This window comes from Struthio camelus, chromosome Z (genome assembly GCF_040807025.1).
Source record: "Struthio camelus isolate bStrCam1 chromosome Z, bStrCam1.hap1, whole genome shotgun sequence".
Classification (NCBI taxonomy): Eukaryota; Metazoa; Chordata; class Aves; order Struthioniformes; family Struthionidae; genus Struthio; species Struthio camelus.
In genome coordinates, this window is record NC_090982.1 from 75,425,922 (window position 1) to 75,440,220 (window position 14,299).

At 35.2% G+C, this 14,299-nt stretch overlaps 1 protein-coding gene across 1 annotated transcript in view; it reads right to left on the bottom strand.

The window, feature by feature from the left end:
• The window catches only part of LOC104147824 (sperm flagellar protein 2), a 62,036-nt gene that overhangs the window by 27,150 nt on the left and 20,587 nt on the right, over nt 1–14,299 (bottom strand). Inside the window, exons 11-19 of the mRNA XM_068928566.1 lie at nt 11,715–11,934; nt 11,074–11,204; nt 10,845–10,923; nt 7,884–7,957; nt 6,954–7,057; nt 5,858–6,114; nt 4,641–4,749; nt 3,938–4,095; nt 314–453 (exon numbers count right to left, since the gene is read on the bottom strand). Coding sequence (XP_068784667.1) covers nt 314–453; nt 3,938–4,095; nt 4,641–4,749; nt 5,858–6,114; nt 6,954–7,057; nt 7,884–7,957; nt 10,845–10,923; nt 11,074–11,204; nt 11,715–11,934 — 1,272 coding nt within the window. The remainder of the gene's footprint in view (nt 1–313; nt 454–3,937; nt 4,096–4,640; nt 4,750–5,857; nt 6,115–6,953; nt 7,058–7,883; nt 7,958–10,844; nt 10,924–11,073; nt 11,205–11,714; nt 11,935–14,299) is intronic.

Below are 14,299 nucleotides of genomic sequence, written 5' to 3' on the forward strand. Positions count from 1 at the left end.
TATTTCATAATATTAAAAAGTCTTATTATTTTGGTATCCACATACTATTCTTCACCATCATGGTGAGGAATTTACCCAAAACCAAAGGCGAGCATTTTAAACAGAGTTTGCTTGTCTGAGGCATAACATTCTAGTAGCAGCTGCTATTTGTATTTTTGGATATTTGTAATACAGTACTAGTGTCTCTTTCAACTTTTATTTATTGGAAATATTGAAGAAAATATTTTGTAATGACACAAAAAGTTTAGGTAGAATATGTTATAAAATATTGAGAAAAATTCATACTCTAATTTCTAATCATGAATGAATGTACCTTGGGAAGTGGTTCATCTACATACTCCCACTCATCTGATCCTGGTTTAATTAGCGGTGGTCTCGCAGAAATAGGAGGAGGTAGATCTTCAGATGTAGCCTGTGAAGGCATTTTTCCCGGTGATTTTTCTTCAGCAGAGCCTTGTATATGTATGTATAATTAGTACCTTCAAATGTATTTTAAATGTAAAAAAACAGAAGTATACATCTATGCTCCTCTGACAAGCTCAAAATAACCGAACAGATTCAACATTTCATTATATGTGTATTGTTCATTAAAAAATATACTGATCAAATCAGTGATGCTACAGTTATAAAATCACTTCTCACTTAAGCTTGTATTTTGCAGTTTGTTATTTTTCTAAAGCCATCACTATAAGAGAAGCAGGAAGACAATGAATGGTTATGTATAAATATGAAGCAGATTATTTACCAGGCAAATCAAGGTCAATGGTACTGATATAATTCTGATATTCATTACAACTATCATAATTTCAGGGACTCCCTGCTTAATTAAAGATCAGATATGAGCACAGACAATTTCCATGCACCAACGGTTGGAAAAGAGTGCATCAAGAAAATCAAATACTGAAGAAACAATCAGATAAATTGACCTAGATCTGGCCTAAAATGGAAAATAAACCTTACTCTGAGTAGAAGTTGAGATGTATAAAATATGATGCATAGGATAAAAGGAAGGAGGGCAAGGAAAAACTAATCAAAAAGAAAATGAGAGAGAAAAGATCATTTTGCAGAGAAGCAAGCAAAAAAACTAACCGTGGTAGGCCGAAAGAAAATCTGAAAAATCTATCAAGCAAACTGTCAGCAAGAAGAGATATTAAGGTGAAGCCTTCCCTGAAGCATCTAAACTGAGTCAAATGAAATAAGTCTACTTTTCAGCCCTAAATGTAAAAGACATGGTGGTCAAATTGCTTCTGTGAACATGTTCAAACTGCATGCATCTGTCTCTGGTCTGTTTCCACTTTAAGCCGTACGAGAACAATTATGTGCAACCTGCATCCATACTACTTTGGGAGAAGAATCTGTCCTAAACTCAGTTAAAGAGGAACCTAAAGTATACCAAAATAATACTGAATGTAGTTAGCCGCTCCAGAGCGTGATTCAGCCTTAGAATCTGAACTGACTTCTGGAAAGATATTAATGTCTCTTCAGTGACTATAAAAGGACCCTACAACAACTAGACTTTCAGGTTAAACATGAAGTTAAATAACTGCTTAGAAGCATGCTCGTGAATTCTAGCCAGTTTTGGTGTGAATTTAAATATATTCAAAAAAGATAAATAGCCTTGCATCAAATCACTGTTTTAAGTTTTAATCTTTTTGTCAAAAGAAGTTTAATATTTAAAGTAAAGCTATGTTTTGGTTTACTTGCTTTTAACTCTGACAGACCTACATCTGAAAAACCCTGTCTTGCTGAGTGCTTCAATACAACAACTGCATATCATAGTCCTGATGTAGGGTAATAAAAAGAACATAAACTATTGGCCAAATAAAATATCCTAAGGGTACTTCTGCTAAATATTTTGTGAACTAATCTCTGTATTTCCTTTTGCCATATCAATCCCAGAATCCTATTGATTTCTGACATTAATATATACTCTTATACCTCTGTTTTGCTCATATTAACCTAGAAGTGAAGGACAGCATGGAATCTATCAATACAAATATGAAACTAGGCATTATTAATTGACCAGAGAGATTGTTTTTCCACAGAGAGCAAGTAGTCCTTACAGTACTTCGCCAACATATCTGAAATCTAACCAGAAAATATGGACTTCATTTGCATCAGTAGGAATTTTGCCACTGACTCCCATGGGGCCATGAATTATATCAAGCACATAAAAAAAACTATTCCAGTCAGGTAGTTCTTCCAAAAACACTCCATCCAATTATCTGCCAGATGTGATACTTCAAAGAAATTTTGATAAAATGGCAGCCTTTTGCAGGAATAGTAGTCTAAATTTTTACAGTTAAGAAAGCATTTCCAATTAATTAATACTGACTGTGTTTTTTTTAAGAGGACGATACATCAAGAGTTTCTTTGAACAATCGCCAACATAAAACCTGGCGATTCAAATGTTTAGTTAACATGGTTTATTCGATGCACCTTTTCCATAGGACACCTAATCATTTTTCCCTTTTTATTTTTGGATGATTCTGCCCTTTTGGGTCATTAAGAGGAAAAATGCAATATTGACACAGCAAAACAGATATCAGTAACACTGAGTTATCCATGTTTTTAAGCTGCTGGTGATAAACTAGTATATGTTGATAATGGCAGGTTGGTCTTTCTTACACTGTTACTGTGCTGTCCCATGTGGTAAAGATGCTAGCTGTAAAATTTAAACCAGAGAAAAAGGTCTGGATTTAATAATCCTTTACTTCAGAGATTATAAATATGTCCAGTTGACTCTTTCTTTTAAATATTTTAAAATTTCTTCTCAAAATCTTTGATATTATGTGAAACTGGTCCATTTCCTTTGAAAAGGTAAAAAGGTAATAGAAAAATTTAGCGTTCCAGGGCAGTTATCCAGTAACAAATAGGCTCTCTTTTTTCTTCAAGATCATCGTTTTGTATTTCATCTACTGTAATTATTATTTCTAATGCTTTATTGCAAAACATGAAGAAAAGTGTTCCCACAAATAACACCACTCTGACTGACCAACCTCGGAATATTTCAGATTTTGTGGGGATAGTCTTCTTTCTTGGGGGAGTGATTCCATTTCTTCGTTTGTTTGTTTTTTACAATCGCCACAATTTTAACTTGTGGTAAAGGTTTAGAAAATTACTTTTTCTTTTTAGATTCTATTTTTTCTAGTTCTTTCTCTTCAAAATAATTTCAAAAAAAATCACATAGAATTTAGTAAAGTTAATAGATGAATCATACTATAGCTTCCAAACCAACAGTGGAAGTAAATTATACAATATCTGTAAAAATAACAAATATTTACTTTGTACTTTTTTAATGTATTTAAATTTATTGGAATGAAACTGACTATAAAATTAATGTGCCCATTTGCATTTGACAAACTGGAGAAATGTGCTCTTTAATGTTAAATTGTAGCAGTTTGAAAAAGGAGTAACACCATTACATTTCTCCAACTTTACACCACTGAATTTCAAAGAATTTATATCTAATATATATGGCTTATACATAATTAATTACATGTATAATAGTGAAATAAAATCAGAAAATATTAATTTCACATATTAATATATAAAGCATTACTTTTTAATTGATCCAAATCAAAATCTTACCATCTATACCATTAAAAATAATTTTCCATCGTCAAAAATGATAAAAGTATACTTATCAGAGGAAATGTATTTGCCTCTGAAAAGGTATTCTGGTCTTTGCCAAGAAAATATTCAAACAAAATTACATGACAATATTTTGCATGTGGAAAATAATTGTGTTTATATACATAAACATTTGCAAAATGAATGAAAACTATATCACTGACTCACAAATCTGCAAAATCTCTCAGGGCCAGTAAAAATGGCCAGTGTTTTCATGCAGTTTTATATATTAATTATTAGCATTAATTATAAACAACAAACAATTTTCTAACTAAGTGTAAAAAGTAGGAACTGAAAAACTTACTTCTATTCTGTCTTTTGGCCATTTCTTCCATAAGGATTTCCTTTACTGTTTTACACAGAAGACTTTCTTCTATTTCTGCATTGACTTTCACTAGAATATTCTGATGGATTGAAAACCATTTCTCTAATTTTGGCCATGTGTCTAGAAAGCCTGAAATTCTACAAAAATTATATCAATGTAGAACTTTAAAATCTAGCTACTGAAATAACTGCAGGAAAATAAAACATTTTTCCAAACCAATAAAAAAGTAAGAACACAACATCTAACCTAATATTAAAACAAATCCAGTCAACCTTCTTTTTCCAGAGTACTCCATGCACATCAACCTTTTCATTTTTAACATAGGAAAATTTCCCAAATCCTACTTTTAGAAGTAGACTTCTAAGTCTATGCTAGTGTATCTTAGTTTTCCTTGTGACAAGTTAAACCTATTATTTTCTTTTATGACAACTAACTCAATAATAATAAATAATGATAGTCTTAAATAATATATCAGCAAATAAATAATCTATAAATAAAGTTCTATCTTGAAGGATTGTTTACATTGTGCCAAGCATCAAAATACCTCTTTAAGTTCCATGTCAGAGAAACTCTTAAATACATTCTTAACAGTAGGCAGGTCACAGGTCACATGTGAGGTTCAGATTAATTATAGGCCTAAACATTTGGCTGAAGCAACTTTATCGTGCTTCATATAACATACCTATGTAGCATTTGGTCCCTGACTGAACCAATCTTCTCTTCTTGGATTCTGGCATTTGAAGTTTGATTGCTGTCCTCCTGTTCAATTTGAGCTGACTTTGATTTATCTGCTGTGTGAAACAGTATATGTGAGCATATGTTGAAAAAGGTAACTATGCAGTCTTAACTATAGGCCTTAGATAAAATAATTAAAAGAAACATTTCAGCCTTCCTTCATCTTACATTTCTTCACCTAAAAATTGGATGCCAAGCTTCCCACAAAAAGAAGAGTCAGAGAAAATCATTGAAATATAAAACAAAGCTGGGAAGAACCTGAAGAAACTGTCTTGCCTCATCCCCTGGTTAAACATCCTTTGGCAGAACCAATTATAGCACTAACATTCCTGATGGATGCTTTGCAATCTTAGAATTTTCCAGAGGCAGAGATGAGATGCTCACCTGGGTAGACTATTTCAAGCTTATCTATTATTACAATTAGAAGAGGTTTTCCCAGTCTAATCTAGTTTTTCTTGAAGAAACTCAAGCTCTTTACTCCTTTTCCCTTCAACAATGGGCAGATATTCCATTGCATCTGAAGACTGGCTATCCTCTCTCTCTGAGTCTTCTCTAGATTTTTTTAAAAACCTTAAATCGGCTAGAATTAGCCCAATTTTGTATATTTCTGATTTTTTTTTTTGTTCTTTCGACTCTTTCTGTCGCCACATTACATTTTATGAAATATATTCTCTTTGGATCCCTATGATTATATCATGTATTATCACACTTTCAAAGTGTTTTGGCAACATAAGCTCTTTATATTAGCAAGAATTTCAAGTTTATTATATATATTTTTATGTCACATTATATTAATATATAATATATATATATTTATATAATACAGTATACCATACTCTATCTATTATACTCTATTATAGATAGAGTACTATATAATATATACATTGCATAATATATACATTATATATTGTTATATATAATGTATAATATACAATATATGACATATTGTGGATATAATATGCATAATATATATAATATTACATGTATTATTATATGCTTTCCATATTTTCAGTGAAAACATGTAACTTGCTACTATGTTGCAAAGTACTCAAAAAAAACTTTGAGAGATTTAGTCATTTTAATATTATAATAATAATGTTAACTTTCCCCTTTTACCACAACCTGCTTGTCAGTTAAGTTCTTTAAAGGCAGTCAGAAACTCACATTTCAAATTAGCCATGCGTTTCAGTACTGTGGTATCCGATATATCCAATAATATACAAAAATCAAAGGCAGGTGAGGGGACTGATGGCTTGTTAGGGTCTCTGGGATCTGTAACCAATGAGAGTATTCCACAGTTCTCATCTTTTATGTCTGCTTTGTCTGGATCACTCCCTGAAAAGGCTTTTTCAAGTAGCTTTGCCTGATTTATTGTCATTGGGAATCCATCCACAATCCAGCCCTTCTCTGGCGGTGTTTGGCTAAATGTAAATGAAGAGCCAGAATTATACAGTGAAATCACAGCATAATAATAAGAACACCTAAAGAAGAACTTGCCCAAGCAGTCTTTCCTTCTGAATTTGGTATATTAAATATCCTGGCAAAGAACGAATATGATAGATATCATTAAAACTAAAACTGCAAAGCAACAGATTTCAAATGAGAAGATAACATGAAACATAACTACAAGTGAACAACATGGAACAATTTTTGCTGTCTTGCTGTTTTCAAAAACAATCTCTACAAACCATGATCATAGATGAACTTCACTATTTTCCTCTGCTAACATTTGCACTGAAGTAAAATCTGCTTCATAACCTTAAAGTACTAATGGGAAAAGTATAACTTTAGTTATATTCATTTGGGAACTTAAGTACTAATTGCACATCACAGCAGTTGAGACAATTTTCTGTCATGCAGGAATAGGCAAAAACAAATAACCTAACTGCCAAAGTACAGATGTTTGGATTACGTATCTCACATAAAATTTAGAGGAAAAATATTAGCACATGCTGAATAGCTTTCTACTAATGAAAGTATGGCAAAACAAAGACATCAGTTATACTTAATGACTATGTGCTAGTCATGTGTGCTTTATATTTACCATCAGTGTTGTACAATAATGTTTGTATAATTTAGGGCTAGACTCTACTGCTTTAAAATGAGTATTAACCAATTTTGCTGATTAGCTCACTTTCCCAGTAGAATACCCCAGTGTTCCAATAAAAGAAATCAATAAAGAGAAATAGCTAAATTTGGAACTACAGATTGGATAATGACATTCTAAATTACCGAGAAACAAAGCTACACAATTTCATACTTAATGGCTTCCAACAGGATGGCAATTAGCAATTCATCAGGAATACTTTTTCCTTTCTTCAACAATTTCTGTGATGCAGCGCCAAGCTGGGCACGTACAGATAGCTGTGGAAGAGTGTAAAAAAAAGAACGTGAAAGACTAATGCTCAGGATGTTCACGGCACTCACTGTTAAAAAGATATAATTCTACTTTATATTCATTTATTTATTTACATATAAATGTTTATTGCATTGCATATTAAGGAGCAATAGTTTCAGCTGATGTAAAGAAGGCCTAATTTAATTGAAGCCTCAAACTGAACATTATTACACCCACAAAAATGGTAGACAGAAATGAGTTTGAGAAACAAAGGGTAGGAAGGCCAAGAAATAAAAATTAAGTCACCTGGTTCTAAGCTCATTCTAATTTTCATTGCTGTATCACAACTGACTTTTTGCTGTGTGCTAGCTTAAGAAAAGATTCAAAATTAAAGTGTTCTACGGCAGCATTTAACTTAATCAATGTTACCAGAATCGTGTAGTTTCCTAGGTTTTGAGGTATTTTTCAGTTAAGATCAATAAAGTGCAAGATCCTGTGTAGAATTAAGCACTTTTGAATGCAAAGAAAAGAAACCTTGTCATGGGAATGAAAGAGCAGTTTAGCACCAACAGGATTATAAATTTGTGTTTGTTAACTCAGAAACAACATAGAAAGTAGCAGATCTTATATAAATGTGAGTTTTAACCAGATGTTTACCTATAACTAACCAACATACACAACAGCTTTTTATAAAGAAGCTTTTTATAATAGCATTTTCATACAGAAAATGCTTGTAGTAAGGTCAGTAAATAAAATCAGAATGATAAAAGGGTATCCTTGTTCTATAGTTTAATGAGATGATTTTAACTTATGCATATTTATACAGTAGAAGTTAAAAAACAGATTACATACCTTGGATTGGTCATCCTGACAATTGTCTGATATAATTTCTTGACCAGATAGATCCTTTTTGACAGAACCATTATCTAAAATAGGTATATTATAATGTTTTACATTTTTATTACTGTAACACTAATTAATACAGAGACATAATAGAAGTACATGCCTTATTATTTTTCTCTGAACAAATTAGAATAGAAAGCTATATTCATTAGAATCATAGGATTATTGAATAATTCAGACTGGAGTGGAGCTGGGTTGGAAGGTCTGTAGTCCAACCTCCTGTGCAAAGCAGCACCAGCTAGGAGGTCAGACCAGGCTGCTCAGGCTGTTTACCCAGTGTGATTTTGAAAACCTCCAAGGATGGAGAATGCACAGCATTTCTGGGCAACCTGTTCCAGTGCTTGACTGGTCTCATGGGGAAAAAGCTTCTCCTCTTATCCGGTCAGAACCTCTCCTTTTTCAATTTATGACTGTCACCTTTCATTCCCCTGCCATGTGCTGTTGTAAAGAGCCTGGCTTTGTGTTCTTGATAACCTTCTTGTATTAACTTGAAGCAGTAGTGTTGTTAGGTCCCCCTGAAGCCTGTTCTCTCCAGGCTAAACAAGCCCAGTTCTCTCAGCCTCACCTCTTGTCTCCTGGCAAGTGCTCTAGCACCTGACCATCTTGGTGGGCTTCTACTGAAACTTCAGTTTGTCAATATCTTTCTTGTATTGGGAAGCTCAAAACTGTACACTATATTCTAGATGCAATGTAATGAGTGTTGAGTGCTGGATGTAATCCTTTCCCTCAATCTACTAGTTATATTCCAGTTAATATGGTCCAAGATGCCTTGAGTCTTCTTTGCTCCCAGAGTACCCTGCTAGCTCATGTTCAGTTTGCTCTCCATCAAGATCCCCAGGTCCTTTTCAGCACTGCTGTTCCCCAGGCAGTCTGCCCAGCCCGTATGCACCCACAAAAGCTGAAGGAGCTGGCTGATGTTATTGCAAGGCCACTCTTGATTATCTTTGAAAGGTCATGGTGATCTGTGGGGGTTCCCTGAGGATGAAAAGAAAGTAAACTTCTTCAGGAAGGGCAAGGAGGAGGATCCAGGAAAGTATCGGCTGGTCAGCCTCACCTCAATCCTTGGGAAGGTGATGGAGCAAAAATATCTGGAAATGGCTTCCAGGATTATTAAGGATAGGGAGTAGTCACCATGGATTCACATAGGGGAAATCATGCCTCACCAACCTGACAGCCTTCTACAGTGAGATGACTGGTTCAGTGGATGATGGGAGAGTAGCGGATGCTGTTTGCCTTGACTTTTCACACTGCCTCCCACAGCATCCTCATAGACAAACCAATGAAGTACGGACTAGGTAAGTAGACAACGAGGTGGAATGAAAACTAACTGAACTGCTCAGCTCAGAGGGTTGTGATTAGCAGCATGAAGTGCAGCTGAGGGCCAGTGTCCAGTGGTGCACCCTGGCGGGCAATCCTGGGACCAGTACTGTTTAATATCTTGATCTACGACCTGGACGATGCAACAGAGTGCACCCTCAAGTAAGTTTGCAGATGATACAAAATGGGGAGGACTGGAGTAATTGGTATAGCAAATGGTTGTGCTACCATTTGGAGGAACCTTGGCAGGCTGGAGAAGAGGGCCAACAGGAATCTCACGAAATTCAGCAAAGGGAAATGCAAAGTCCTGCACCTTGGGAGGAATAACTCCATGCACCAGTACAGACTGGAAAGCAGCTTTGCAGAAAAGGACCTGGAAGTTTTGGTGGACAACAAGTTGAACTTGGGTAGCAATGCACCCTTGTGGCAAAGAAGGCCAACAGCATCCTGGGCTGTGCTAAGAAGAGCCTCAATATCAGGTGGATGAGGTGGTAATTCCCTTCTACTCAGTGAGATGACATCAGAAGTGCTGTGTCCAGTTCTTGTCTCCCCAGCATGAGAAAGACACTGACATACTGGAACAGGTCCTGCAAAGGATGACTAAGGGCTTGGAGCACCTGGTATAGGAGGAGAGGCTGAGAGAGCTGGAATTGCTTAGCCTGTAGAAGAGAAGGCCTGGGGGGATCTTATCATTGTGTATGAATACTCGAAGGGAAGAAGTAAAGAAGATGGAGCCAGACTTTTCTCAGTGGTGCCCAGTGAAACGTCAAGAGGCAATGGGCACAAGCTGAAATCCAGGAAATTCCATTTAAACATGGAACTTTTTTTACTCTAAGGGTGGTGATCGTACATTAGAACAGGTTGCCCAGGGAGGTTGTGGAGTCTGCATCCTCGGAAATATTCAAAACCTGACAATAACATTCTAAGCAACCTCCTCTAGCTGGCTCTGCTTTGTGCAAGAGGGTTGGGCTCCATGATCTCCAGAGGTGCTTTCCATCCTCAATGACTCTGTGATTCTGTGTTTATTTGTCTGAGCCCAATGCCAGCTCCTTTGTTGATAAGAGCTGTTGCACAAAAGTGAGGGCCTGCCCCTCCTTCCTTTGCAAGCTGCTTTTAAGCTGAAGCTCTCTTCTTGGGCCCTGCCTGTGGTACATCATAACTGTGTAGCAGTCATGACTGCACCCTGTCTCCTACCTTTTTGATTCTGACCCGGATTCAAACTTCCTCCAGACTTGGCTTCCAGGCTTAACAACTTGTTTCATCAGCAGACTTGTTGGGTGATCATTGGACTACAGCTCACCCTGATCACTGTCTCCAGAACTAATTCTATGCCTGACTTTTTGACTCAACCTCTTTATTCTTTGCTGGTAAGGTTAGTGCTCCTGTCTGCCTTTCTATCAACCTTGCCTTCCAGCCTACCTTCCTTTGTGGAACAGCCAGCTCTTGCTGCTCCCAGACACTAGGAACGTATAGAAAGAGGAAATTCACAATGGAAACTACTGTAAAATCTCAGACATCATGGATACTATCTCAAACGTACAAGAGAAAGGGAAACTGCCATTTAAATCCAATTAGAAAAAAATACGTATCTACCTTCGGTTCCATTAACGGATGTTGTTTGGAGTCTTTTTAGAACTTGCTGTGATGATATTGATGAGAAGTTCCTCTGGACCTTGTATAAATTAAGAAAAGAAATGGATTAGAAAGGAAACTACACGTTATAAGAAAAACAAACAAACAAACTGTCAATCCAAGCTGAGCCTTGAAGTCTTCTACTTCAAAACTTCACTCAAAGAATAAGAAATGGAAACAATATGCTTACCTTATTTTGTTTCCCAGAACACTCTGCTTCCTGTAGAGTAAAGTTGTTTTCACTTTTCATTTCATAGTTAAGAAAAGCTTGGATGGCTTCCTGAACCAGAATATCAACAGATAATACCTGAATATTGCAAACTAATACACAAAAATATAAAATCAGAGAACTGTAAAGTTTAAGCAGAGCAAACATATAGTGACATTATTACTGCAACTAAATTAACGACGGGAAGATAGCATAATTACAAAGTTCCTTTTGTTTGGGATTTTGATATAAATTGTTTCCACTGTTTCTTCTCTGTAACCATTGCACAATATACATCCATAATCACACAGCTACCTTGCTAGTCTTTTCTACCACAAATATCCTCAGAGAAGTCTGGCAGAAGCATTTCTTAAATTTTCAGGGAATGCAGAAGAAATAAAGCAAGGTAGCACAATGAATTATCACTACAATCACTTTCAGGTATTTTTGATTTTTGTTTTGGAAGATACTGAACAAAACATCTTGCAACCAGCCCCTGCAAAATACTGATGCATCTGAGGTTCCAGGATTAGTAATGCAGTGATTTGCATTGTAAATGTAGGTTTTAAAAGCAAATAAACTTTAATAATTTTTAAGAATTTTAGGGAAAAAAAATTCTCTACCTTTTTCAAGAAACTTTACACAGGTAGTTTTTCCACTAAAAAGTTTTCCCAAAATACATCCCTTGACAGGACATGGAGGAAACACAGGTGGTGAAGGTTTAGGTTTTGGAGGATAGAAAATCTCCATCAATCTACGAAGCACATGACCCAGTACGTTATTATTAAGAGGAGGTTTGTTTTCACCATTCTCTTCAGGTGGACACCATTCCCCTGTCATGCTCTGTATAAATGACAAATTACCAAATAATTTGTCAGTATGCCTTGTCTTTCATCTATTTAGATATATTTAATTATTTATAAACATATATCCAACAACCAAATTTGATTAAAACAAAATAATAAAATATTTTTATACTAAAGCTTTGTTAAATGCTATAGTAATGTCATATTCATTAAACATTAATTAATATTCACTAATACCTACCTGAAGGAGACAAGTACTCTTGCATCTTTTTTTAATTCCATAAACACAAAAAGTCATTTCACCAATACCACAGAACAAATCAGAGCAAATTTTTTGAATAGAAGTACACTATCCCAACATCCACTGTTCTAAGAACTGGACAACATTAATTCCTAGTATCACATATAAATTTCTAAAAGTTTTGTGAATAAAGATTTCAGATAAATATGTCTTTTTAATATGCACTTAATAACCAAAAAAATATATAATTTCAGGAGTTTTCATGGGAGGGAAATTCTGTCTGGAAACCTCATGTATATCTACACTGAGATCAACACAAATTGCTCAGTGGTGTGAGTTACCAGAATACAACCTAATGAGGTTTTGCTAGTAAAATTACTCTTACTGACGATTGCATTAGGTGAAAGACGAGAATAGAAGGATGTAGTCAGAATAAATAAACAGAAAATTGTGGTTTTGCTGCTATAATCTACCTGATACCAGTAATGTATCTCATAATAGCAGTAAAGCGTGGAAAAGTATATGCGCAGTTGCTTCTATGAGAAACTAAAAGAGGATATTTTAGTAAGCCAGAATAATACTAGCTTTGTTTTATTCACTGTTTGATGGCAGGCTAGTAAACAGCTGTTTGAAAGACACATGGGCTAGTAATATCCCTGATTAGACTCTGGCTTGTCACCTCATTTGGAGGTGCACAATGAAGGGATGAGAAGCAAAGTTAAAATGTTTCAGCAAGGGAAACTCCAACTAGATCTGAGGGAAAAAAAGTGCACAATGAGGGTGGTTACGCACGAGAACAGGTTGCCTTGAGAGGCTGTGGAGTCTCCATCCTTGGAAATATTCAAAAGTTACTAGACAAGGCTCTGAACAACTTGATCCAACTCCAAAGTTATCTCTGCTTTGAGCAAAGAGGTTGAGCAAAGAAGCTGAACTAAGTGACCTTCCTGTCCCTTTCAACCTAATATTTTTTATGATTTTATAAATTAGATACTTCATTACTATCAGCAGCAGCATCCAGTTCCTTTCTAAGTACGACTGAAAGACAATGTTTTAAGTTTACACTCCAGGTAGAATATACAATTTTTTTCTGACATTATTATAAATGACATATTGCCATAGCATACATTCCACTAACAGAATGTGATCAGTCTTTACTTTGAATATATGTGCATTAGTCAGAGTAACACTATGTAACTTATGACCACTATAAATGAAAATGTTACCTATCTTTAATCAATATAAACTAAACAATCTGCACAGTATCCTCTGTCTAATATATCTGAGAGAAGTACTTCTTAATATGTAATGGAAAAGATACACTTAAAAAAACTAAATCTTTGTCCTATTTAAACCTCCTTCTTTAAACATATGAGAAGAGACATATGAGAAACATATGAGACCAGCTGTTTTGAATTCTATTAGAAACGCAGTAAAAGTGAATTACAAACGGGATGGGTTCTCCACTCCGAGTACTCACCTTTCAAATTTCTGGTCTTTTAAATCAGAAGCTTACTATATCTCTCTTGAGCTACCTCATCTGTCAGAAACAAGTTTTCAGATATCCAGGCTAGAGTTATACAACTCCTGGTCAACACCGAATCTCAACTGGAAATTACTTCATATTTTGTGCACTGCCTATTGCTATGCTTGCTCTGGGTGATTTCATTAATTCATTAAGTGATTAGCCACAGCTACCACATGATGATGTGGTAGTTTCCAAATATTTCCATGCTCAGTCTAATGTGGAATGTGCAATAGACTGATAGCACTTCATTTTGTTCTTGTATTTTATTAAATACGTTTCCTTTAGTCAGTATTCTTCATGTAAGCTTAGCGTTCTTGAGAGATGCCAAATTGCGTGCTCTGAACTCTGTTTTCCAGGGTTAAGAACATCAGCATGAACTTTATCAGAATGCCCAGCCAGTACACCTACATATAGAAGCAACACTTTAAAAGCATTAGCTGTTCGCTTAGCTTTTCAGGTGGCATAGGTATAAATTGGTGTCAACAGTTTTGCACGTCATATCAGCTTTTGATGAATACTGATTAAGAAAGGGATAAAACTAACATCATCTGGAAAAAATTAATTATATGACTGTGCATTTGACACAGATTGGTACTGGAAGAGAGGCTTTAAAGGTGTCATAAGTTAAACGCTTGG